Source organism: Onychomys torridus, chromosome 3 (assembly GCF_903995425.1).
Source record: "Onychomys torridus chromosome 3, mOncTor1.1, whole genome shotgun sequence".
NCBI classification, from domain to species: Eukaryota; Metazoa; Chordata; class Mammalia; order Rodentia; family Cricetidae; genus Onychomys; species Onychomys torridus.
Genome location: NC_050445.1, coordinates 142,326,706 through 142,336,263, shown reverse-complemented (window position 1 = coordinate 142,336,263; position 9,558 = coordinate 142,326,706). Strand labels below are relative to the sequence as shown.

Genomic DNA, 9,558 nt, shown 5'->3' with positions numbered 1-9,558 from the left:
TGCTGAGATTACAGGCATTTGCCACCACGCCTGGCTATGCCAAAGTGGCTTTGAAATGCTAAGTTTTTTCTTTAGAAGAAGCATTTCATAGATTTTTATAGATATATAAAATAACTCATCATTAAGTTAAATCCTGTCATTCTATTGTGAAGTCCTTTGAGAAACAGCTTTTTTTTTTTTTTTTTAGGACACCTGCCAAAAAAGGATTACACATTTTTGACATTTGCCAGCTGCTTAGAGTTCTCAGGTCCCTTCCACCCTGTGGCTTCCTTTCCTTTATATTTCGTTTTCTCTACCTTCAAATCTCAGTTTTCATTTTGCTTCACACTGCGGCCCACCCCAATCAAGTAGCACCCCCCCCACCCCCACAGGGCATTTCTCAAGGACCAGTCTCTTCCTTTCCCAGCACCCCATGGACCCCATTCTCCACCCTGAACCGGGAACCTTGCAACACTCGGCTAGGATCCCGCCCTGCAACAGGGCTGACTGCGTGTGCAGACTCAGAGGGCACGTCTGTCCCCCGGGTGCCCGCCCGGGGTGCTCGGAGAACGCGGCGGGAAGGCCGAGCTGGCGGCTCACACTTTCTTCCCGGCGGTCCCCAACACCCCCTCGCGCCCCGCAGCCCCGGCAGTCCCGGCTTCCCAGCCCTGCCCTGCCCTGGCCCGGCCCGGGACTGCCTTCTGCACCCCACTCACCTCACACGCCGCGGCTGCTCCACGCGGGGCCGAGGCAGGCCCGGGCGGCGGGTCCCGGAGGGACGGCCTGGGTGGGGAGCCCGGGGCGGGGTGGGGGGAGCCCGGGCCGGGGGTGGGTCCCGCAGCGCCGCTTTCAGTTGTTCCGCTGTTTGAAATTGGCGCCGGCGGAGCGTTGCGGTCACGTGACGGAGCGTCGCCAATCGGCACCGGCTTGTCTCCGGGTTCCGGCCCCGAACGCTCGGCGTCCGGAGGAGCGGCGGCCGCGACCGGGAGGGCGGGTAAGGCGGCCCCCGGGGCTCGTGGGGGCGGCGGGAGGGACGCGGGGACGCGCGGGGCGGGCGGCGGCCAGCGGTCTGCTCCGCCCCGGCCCTCCCAGCCGCGGGGGGCGACTTCCTTCCGGAGCAGCGCACGTCACTCACCCGGTTAGCGACCCGCTCTGCCCCTCCCGGGTCCCCGACCCGGCACCAGCCTCGGTGCTGCGTGTCGCCCGACCGCGGTGACCGGCCCTACGCCCCGCCCCTGCCGGTGGCCTGCGGCCGCGGCCGCCCGGCCTCGAGGAAGACACATGTTCACTTATTTACACGCTCGGTGGCGTGGGAGGCACCGTGGCCGACCCGGGCAGACCCGGGCGTCCCTTCCCCGGGCCCACCGTCTGATGGAGAGGGAGCACAGAATGAGATCGACAGATCCGTAGAATTCTAGCTACAGAGGAACAAGTTAGAGGCCGGTGGTTTTGTTTGACACAAGGTCTCCCCATGTGTAGAATTCTCGATCCTCGTGTCTCCGCCTTCGGAGTAGCTGGGGTCACTGGCTGGCCCTCTCGTAGCCTTCGGTGATATTGTGAATATTTATTTTAATGAGAAAATCTTGACTTAGGACAGGGAAGTCTCTCTCTTTTTTTTAAATGAACTGACTGAGACGCGGTCTAAGGTCTGTTATCCATGACAGAAGGGAGGGAGACCTTCGAAGCAGATAGAATAATCACCGAAGGCGGCTTTGACTCGGGGAGGCCTGGTGAGTGCCAAGGCTGAAGGTCACAGGGGTTTGAACTGAGGCGCAGGAATGCGGTATGCTATGAGACAGGAAGCAGAGCCTGCAGCCTTACTGAGTTTTGTCCTTATCTAATAATTAAAGGAAACCAATCAAGAGTTGTAAGTAGCTAGGCATGTGGCACATACCAATAATCCTGGGGTGAGGGGAAAGGATCTCGGGTTAGAGGCTAATCTGGGCTATATAGTGAGACCCTGCCTGAAAAATGAGATCAGAGTGATAGTGTACGCCTTTAATCCCAACACCCAGGAGGCGGAGGCAGCCGGCTATCTGTGAATTTGAGGCCAGCCAGCCAGGTGTACATAGCCAGCTCCAGGCCAGCCAAAGCTACGTCGTGAGAGACTATCTCAAACAAAATAAATAAAAATAAGCAAAGGTTGAGCAGAAGTGAGTCAAAACCTGACTTAACGTTTTTGTTTGGGCATGTCTGTAAGAGATTATCTAGATTAGACTGAGGTGGGATGACCCCACCCTGAATGGGGGTACTCCCATTTTGTGGGCTGGGGACCTGGACTGACTAAAAGGTAGAAAACCAGCTGAGCATATTCATCGACTTCCTGCCTATTAAAGTGTGTGCCCAGCTGCCTTCAAGTCCCGGCTGCCATGACCTCCTCAACACACAGGACTGTACCTGGAACTGTGAGCCAAAATAGCCCTTTTTTCTTTCTTTTTTTTTTCCCCCCAAGACAGGGTTTCTCTGTGTAGTTTTGGAGACTGTCCTGGAACTCACTCTGTAGCCCAGGCTGTCCTCGAACTCACAGAGATCCGCCTGCCTCTGCCTCCCCAGTGCTGAGATTAAAGGCGTGCGCCACCACCGCCCGGCGTCCTTTCTTTCTTAACTTGCTTTCCTCAGGGTATTTTATGACAGGAACAGGAAAAGTGCCTAGTGCAATGAGACATGCCTATAATCCCAGCACCTGGGGAGGCAGAGACTAATAGTGAATTTGAAGCCAGCCCAGGCTATGTGAGACCCTGTCTCAAAAAAGTCAAAATAATTATAAGAGGGCCAGTAGGTATATAGCCAAATGGTACAGTTATTGCTTAACGTGGTGAGGTTAAACCTGAAAACCAAAAAGAATATATTTTCTTCAAAGTCATTCGAGGGTAGGGGAAATTGATGGGTATAGATGGTCAGGAGTGCACCAGCTGGGTGGTAAGTAGTGGAGGCTTGTTGTTTGACTAGTTGAATTCTTTTTATATTCTAGAGAATCTGGGGAGTGATTTTTTTTTTATTTGTTTTATTTATGTGCATTGGTGTTTTGCCTACATGTATGTCTGTATGAGGGTGTTGGGTACCCTAGAACTGGAGTTACAGACAGTTGTGAGCTGCTATGTGGGTGCTGGGAATTGAACCCAGATCCTCTGAAAGAATAGCTAGTGCTCTTAACCTCTGAGCCATCTCTCCAGCCCTTTTTTTTTTAAAAAAAACAAAACCTAGATGTGATTGGTCACAAACTCCTGTTGAAAATCTCTAGTGACGGCTCAACTCATTTGGCCTCACCTGACCCCGTATCTTATCTTTTTCTTATTGTTGTCATTCCTTCCCTTGAAAATACATTTTAAAACAGGGGCTCCCCGTGTATCCCCACTGTCATGGAGCTAGCTCACTACGTAGACCAGGCTGGGCTGCAGCTCACAGAAATCTGCCTCCTGAGTGCTGGGATTTAAGCACTATGTTACCAAACCTATCCTTTTTTCCCTTTTTATTTGTTAGCTAGACACTCACAGCCTCACAGGTACTGACACTGTGTGTGAGTGATGTGGGGAGAGGGCCACACACCACACGTGCGTGTCAGGACATCTTTTTGGTTCGACTTTTTTGCGAGTTCTGGGGATCAAACTCAAGTCCTTGGTTTTTGAGGCAAGTTCTTTGGCCGCTGAGCTGTCTTTTATGCTCTGTCTCCCATGAGCTTGTAATTCTCTGAATTCACTGGACAGCTTTTTGGTTGTTTCAGGTTTCATGTAACTCAGGCTGGTCTGAACCAAAGATGACCTTGAGCTCCATCCTCCCTTCCTAAGTACTGAGATTATAGGCATGCACCACCACACCCGGTGTGGTGTGGCTTTTGAGACCAGGTTTTTGTACATAGCCCAAGCTAGACTTGAACTCCTGCTCCTCTTGCCCCAGTGAGGATAATTGAGAGTGTTCCCCCATGCCCAGCTATAACCATCCTTGCATGTGGTGCTCCTCAGCTTGGAGTGATCTTGCTTTTTGCTTCTCTTAGCTTTTCTTTCCCAGGCTAGGCGTCTTCTCACCCAGAAAACCTGAAATGAGTTGAAGCAAACCATATTATCCCGAAGTGTAATTGTTTCCATCTTTCTCTCTTTGTGTGTGTGTTTCGAGACAGGGTTTCTCTGTGTAGTTTTGGTGCCTGTCCTGGATCTTGCTCTGTAGACCAGGCTGGCCTCGAACTCACAGAGATCCGCCTGGCTCTGCCTCCCGAGTGCTGGGATTAAAGGCGTGTGCCACCACCGCCTGGCTGTGTTTCCTTTTCTTAAACTCCAGTTCTTTCCCTCCTTTTCACGTTTTTCAATCCCAGTGCTGGGATTGAACCTAAGGCTTTCTGCATTTTAGACAAGTGCTGTACCACTGCGCTATAACCCTAGCTCCTCAAAAACAGGGACCCCTCTATGTCACTAAAGATACTTAGCACTCAGTAAGTGACTGTTGAATAAGTAATTGTCCATCTCTAATTCCAAGTGCTTAGCACGACACAGTAATGTGAGTCCAGCAGGTATTTATTGAATGAGTGTTGTTGAGATAATGTGTTTCGTGAGGTGATATAGGAAACTTCCTCACAACAGGAGGTCTGAACGGTAGTTTTGGTAGATTGACTAGTTAGTGTGTGTCATGAAGGACAGGGGAATCACCCATGTGATTTTCTCCCTTTTGTTTCTTCTCTACAGGAATGATTTGCAGCCGGACCCCGACCCAGACCAGGAAGGCAATCTGCATCATGTGGTTACTAACTGCTCTTCATTTACCTATTGATGCCTCCCAAAAAGAGACTCCAAAGACAGTCCCGCAAAGCCCAGCTGCTATTCCACCAGCAGCCACTGGAGGGCCGCAAACACCATTATGAATCTCTCCAGCAGCCCATTACCCACACGGTACAGGTGCCCAGCAAGCCCATTGATCAGGGCACCATCACATCCTGGGTACGTCCTTTGACCTTTATCATGTTAGCTTTTCAGAATTCTGACTGTTCATCATCTTGGAGCAGGGACGGACTTACTCTTTCTGGCTGTGGTAACCTGACCCACTTCATTCAGTCCAGAATACATGTTATATAGAATTGGAGTCTTCCCTGCCAGGTTCTTCTGAAAAAGTTCTGAGTGAACATTTCACTACCTAGTAGCTGGGGTAAAGAAGCTAGAAAAACGACAAGCTTATAAATGAGATTATTCCCTCTAAGTCATGTGAAAAGTACTAGGTACTCTATGGCCAAATGGACTGAGCCTTAGGGAGAAAATCCTTTAAAAATGGCATTATGGGGCACACTTGTAATCATTGCATTTGAGAGGCTGTGGCAGAAGGATCTCAAGTTAAAGGCCAGTCTGGACTACATGGTGAGGCTGTCTAAAATGAAAAGAAAAAAACCATAAGCATTGATTGAATAGACATGGTGTACTAGTTCCTGTTTCTGAACACAGCCTCACTCCCTGTCCTTGTAGCCGCCATTCAGTGTTTGCTGAAGACCTTCAGGCACTCTGCTGGTGTTGGGGACGAGGCTATCCTATTGAGGGCTTTGTGTCGCTGGGGACTGAACTTCTGAGTGTCCTAAGCATGGGTTCTACCCCCAGAGATCCTTCCAGCCCTGCTCTCATGAAGTTTAAGGACAGACAGTTAAACGAGCCATAGCAGCATCATGTGGTGGTGAGAAATAGCTCGTCTGCTCTGTTCTCCAGGAGCAACGTGAAAGGCAGAGGGATTGGATAGCTGGCCCCAAACTGTTTTCTTTGTATTTCATCACATAGCTGGTTTGGTTTTATTATAGTGAGTCCTCACGATTCTGGTCAAAAATAAAGAAGGATCTGTCCATTGGATGTAGTTTCTTGGATAGTTGACCTACCACCCTTTTGTTTTTTCTTCTTTTATGCACAGGTATTACCTCAGTTTGATACAAAAGCCGAAAGCCAGTTTCCAGCACACCGGAAACATCGTCCTCGAGAACAGGCAAGACACTTAACTCGGAGATCTGCCTGTAAATTCCCACGTCTAACCTTTGAGAGTCCACTGTCTTCCACTTCAGAGACACTGTTGATACCCTTGAACAGAGAAGAGCCCTGTCAAGCTGAAAAGGACACTCCCAGAAGGCCTTTAGTGCCACTGCTCAGTCCCCAGAGCTGTGGGGACCTGTCAGTACCTGCACTTCAAAGCTTATCCCACGTGCTCATGCCCCCTGATATCCAGACCCCGGGATCATCTGTGAGAGAAGATCCTGTTTCCCCAGATCAGAAGGAAAACGGCCTCCCAGGATGCATCCTTGGCCCTACAACTCCCAACAGCCCAGAGCCTGGGCCTGTTCTGGTCAAGGACACCCCTGAGGAGAAGTATGGGATAAAGGTCACATGGAGACGCAGAAGGCACCTGTTTGCTTACCTCAAGGAGAAAGGGAAGCTGGACAAGAGCCAGTTCCTTGTGAAGATCTGACTGTCACAGACTTGAGTGTTCATCTCAGAGCTGCTGATGGTCATTGTCTCTAAAGTCTCTTCTCTGGCTTGAAAGAATGAAATGGAGGAACACCAATAGGAGGGAGACTTTTGAGGCTTGGAGTTGGAAGTTGGTTTCTAGATTTGCTTTTTAAGCCACTTCATATCAGAGTTGAATTTAGTGTCATGAACTGTTGGTATTTACTCATATTAACTGTTTAAACCTTTAAAGTATCTTGTACTGTTTACAATTTTGTAAAAAATGTTTGTAAATAAATGGCTGCCCCGAGTTTTTAGAGAACCCTACCTTTATCAGTAATGCAGCGGTGTGGCCCGTCTATAAAAGGTCGGTGCCGATTAGTCTTCTGCCTCAAACTTGATTCATTCCACATTGTTTGGTACTGGTCGTGAGGCTCAGTGCCAGCTTCCACTGATAGAATCAGAGTGAACTCTAGTTTTAATGGTGGACAGGCACCTTACAACTTCGGCTCTTTTGCCCAAAGGGCCACAAGCCCTGTGTTGATGAATACAGTGGGGTCAGGAGAGGTAGGGGACAGATGAATAGGTTTGTGTTTTGTGACTCTGTTTACAGTGAAAGAATATGGCAGTATCACATATGGCAGAGTAACTGTGTACATGAAGTGGAAGAGCATATTCTAGTCATTAGCGTGGAGGTGCTGCCCCTGCTAACAGGTGTCTCAGTGGTCCACTTACTCATACCACGGCATCTCTTTCGCCCCTTTCATTTAGCATCCAGCCCCTACTAGCCCAAGCAGAGCTTATGCTGCCCCTTACATGGGTTAGAATTTGAAGCACAAAAAAATAAAGCAACCAGGGAGTGGGCTAAGTGAGTGCAGTGTTCTCTCTTGGTCTATGTTTGTACTTATTTCCTAGTTTTCAAAAGCTAATTTCTGGGGCCTGGAGACGTGGCTCAGGGGTTATTTATGAGCCCCAGATGCCCAGAAGGTACAAGTTCTATCTGACAGCCTTGGACACCAGGGATGCATAGGGTATGCAGACGCATGCCTCTAATTCCAGCACTAGGGGGCAGAGGCCGTCGGATCGCTGAGTTCCAGGCCAGCCAGACTGTGTAGTAAGATCTTGTCTCTAAATGAATACTTTTTTTTTTTTTAAGTGAAAACTTATATTCAACATCAGTGTGGTAGCTTAGGCCTTACTAATTAAAGTCTACAAGCAGTAGCACTGGTCAGCACAGGACTACAAGCAGTCCTATAAGGGACCAGAACCAGAAAGGAACTGATGGCTGGGGGCATGATCTACTGCAGAGAGGACAAGCTTAGCAGCTACACTGACGGGATGAGCATAAGTGAGGATGGTCCCCAGGTAGGGGTCCCTCAGTGGGGTTTTGGGTGACAGCTAGTGTAGTAGGCTGAAGGCCTCGAGCGTGCCGGAGCGGGTCAGCTTGCGAGGCTTCTGGTGGCAGAGGTTTGCAAACCCCTGGACCACAATCCTGACAGCCCCCTGGGTGTTCTCATTGCTACACAGTGAGACGCCGGAGTCGTTCTGTGGAAGGCGCCCGCGGAATGGAGCAGCTGGAAACACCCTGGAGGGCCAGTTGGGACCCAGCCCGGGGGCCGCACCCAGCTCTGGCGCACGCGCCTTCGCCTCCCGGTGTCTCCCGCCCCCTGGAAACCCTCCAGCATCGCGGCTGGCGCTATTAGCCAGTGAGAGGGGAGCGGCGGGCCCTGGACCAATGGGCGTCGGCGACAGTGCGGGGTGTGGTTGCCAGGGGCGGGGCCCGACCTCCTCCATCCTCTCCAGCCCGGCGGCGGCGACTTGGGGTCTAGACGCTGATGCTGCCGGACGGGCGGGTATGGAGGCGGCGCGCTGCGCACCGGGACCCGGCGCGGACAGGTCAGGGGAGGGGGCGAGGGCGGTGGAAGGGCGGGGCGGGGACTCCAGGCTGGCGGGCGCCGGCGGGGGCCGGGATCGGGTCCCCAGGCTGGGCGGACGCTGTGCATCCCGCGCCGCCAGCACTCTCTCGTGCCGCTCCCTTGGAGTTTTCTCCTGGACCAGCTCGCCCTGCTCCCCCAGGGTCTCCGATTCTCTCACTTGCAATGCGTCCGCCCTTCACCGCGTCTCTCTGGAGTAGAGTCAAAACTGAGGTGGAACGAGGTCCCTCCTGGGAGTCGAAGCGGAAGGTCGCGGGTGATGGTTAATTGGTTCCAAGGCCGTTGCTTTTGGCAGTCATTGCGGAATTCTGGAACGGAGTCCGAGGGCTGAAAATGCAAAACTGTTCTCTCTCTCTCTCTCTCTCCCTCCCCCTCCCTCCCTCCCTCCCTCCCTCCCTCCTCTTATTCAGGATGGTCTGTCTTAGTTTGTGCCCCTGTTTCTCTGCCAGGACCCCTCTTTTTGCCTGGCCCACCGGGTGAGCCTGGGCAAACAAATGGGCTGCAGACTCAGTCTGCTCGTTTTTCGTCAGCTGGACTAACGAAAAGTTAATGGGGGGACCTTGTGAAATCATTGGCTCAAAACTTTTCCATTGTCTGAGGATTGAAATCAAACATTTCAACTGCATTCATCCTTTACCATCCCATTACCACAGCAAATAAAGACTTGGCGTGTAAGGATGTGGTCTGATGTTAAAACTAGTATTTAACTGATTCAAAACCATCTTTTAAAAAGTTACGAAGACGTCGGAACAGGAACACACCCCACCCCCACCCCCACCCCCACCCCCGCAACTAGGCTCGCCTCAAACTTGCTAATGAGGTTGACTTTGAACTTCTGATCCTCCACCTGAGCTGTTTTCGTCTTTGATCAAGTAAATTCTCTAAACATGATAGCTGCTCTCTGAAATTTGTTTACACGCCCCCCCCCCCTTGAGAACAAAAAAATACATTTACAAGTGTAAGGTGGGATTACTAAACTTAGTATTCAGCGCCTCTGATTAAAATCAGATGACATCGCCAGGGCCAGGCGGTGATAGTGCACGTCTTTAATCCCAGCACTCAGGAGGTAGAGAGGTAGGTGGATCTCTCCGCCAGTTTGGGCTACTGAGTGAGTTCCAGGACAGTCAGGGCTACACAGTGAAAACCTGCCTTGAAAAACAAAACAAACAAATGCAAGGAATTTGGGGATTTAGTTTTAATTGAACGAATTTAGAGAAGTAAATTTTATGGGGATATGATTTTATTTT

The 9,558-nt window shown here is 50.9% G+C and overlaps 2 protein-coding genes across 5 annotated transcripts in view; both read left to right on the top strand.

Annotated features, from left to right (window-relative positions):
* Positions 1–910: 910 nt before the first annotated feature.
* On the top strand, positions 911–6,687 carry Rhno1 (RAD9-HUS1-RAD1 interacting nuclear orphan 1). Of its 4 annotated transcripts, none has more exons than XM_036181757.1 (3): positions 911–973; positions 4,653–4,904; positions 5,851–6,687. In XM_036181757.1, the coding sequence occupies exons 2-3, from the start codon at positions 4,737–4,739 to the stop codon at positions 6,397–6,399; spliced, it is 717 nt and encodes a 238-aa protein (XP_036037650.1). In that variant the 5' UTR covers positions 911–973; positions 4,653–4,736; the 3' UTR covers positions 6,400–6,687. The 4 variants fall into 4 exon arrangements, with proteins under 4 accessions (XP_036037650.1, XP_036037652.1, XP_036037651.1 ...); XM_036181759.1 differs by lacking the exon at positions 911–973 and adding an exon at positions 1,011–1,117; XM_036181758.1 differs by lacking the exon at positions 911–973 and adding an exon at positions 1,129–1,709.
* Positions 6,688–8,165: 1,478 nt separating this feature from the next.
* Positions 8,166–9,558, top strand: part of Tulp3 (TUB like protein 3) — a 34,638-nt gene continuing 33,245 nt past the window's right edge. The window contains exon 1 of the mRNA XM_036182956.1: positions 8,166–8,273. Within this exon, the coding sequence (XP_036038849.1) occupies positions 8,233–8,273 (41 nt within the window). The 5' untranslated portion in view covers positions 8,166–8,232. The remainder of the gene's footprint in view (positions 8,274–9,558) is intronic.

Coding starts and splice junctions, on each gene's coding strand:
- Rhno1 (XM_036181757.1), top strand. CDS start 4,737: ATGCCTCCCAAAAAGAGACTCCAAAGACAGTCCCGCAAAGCCCAGCTG. Junction 4,905..5,850: donor AGGGCACCATCACATCCTGG/GTACGTCCTTTG, acceptor TTTTATGCACAG/GTATTACCTCAGTTTGATAC.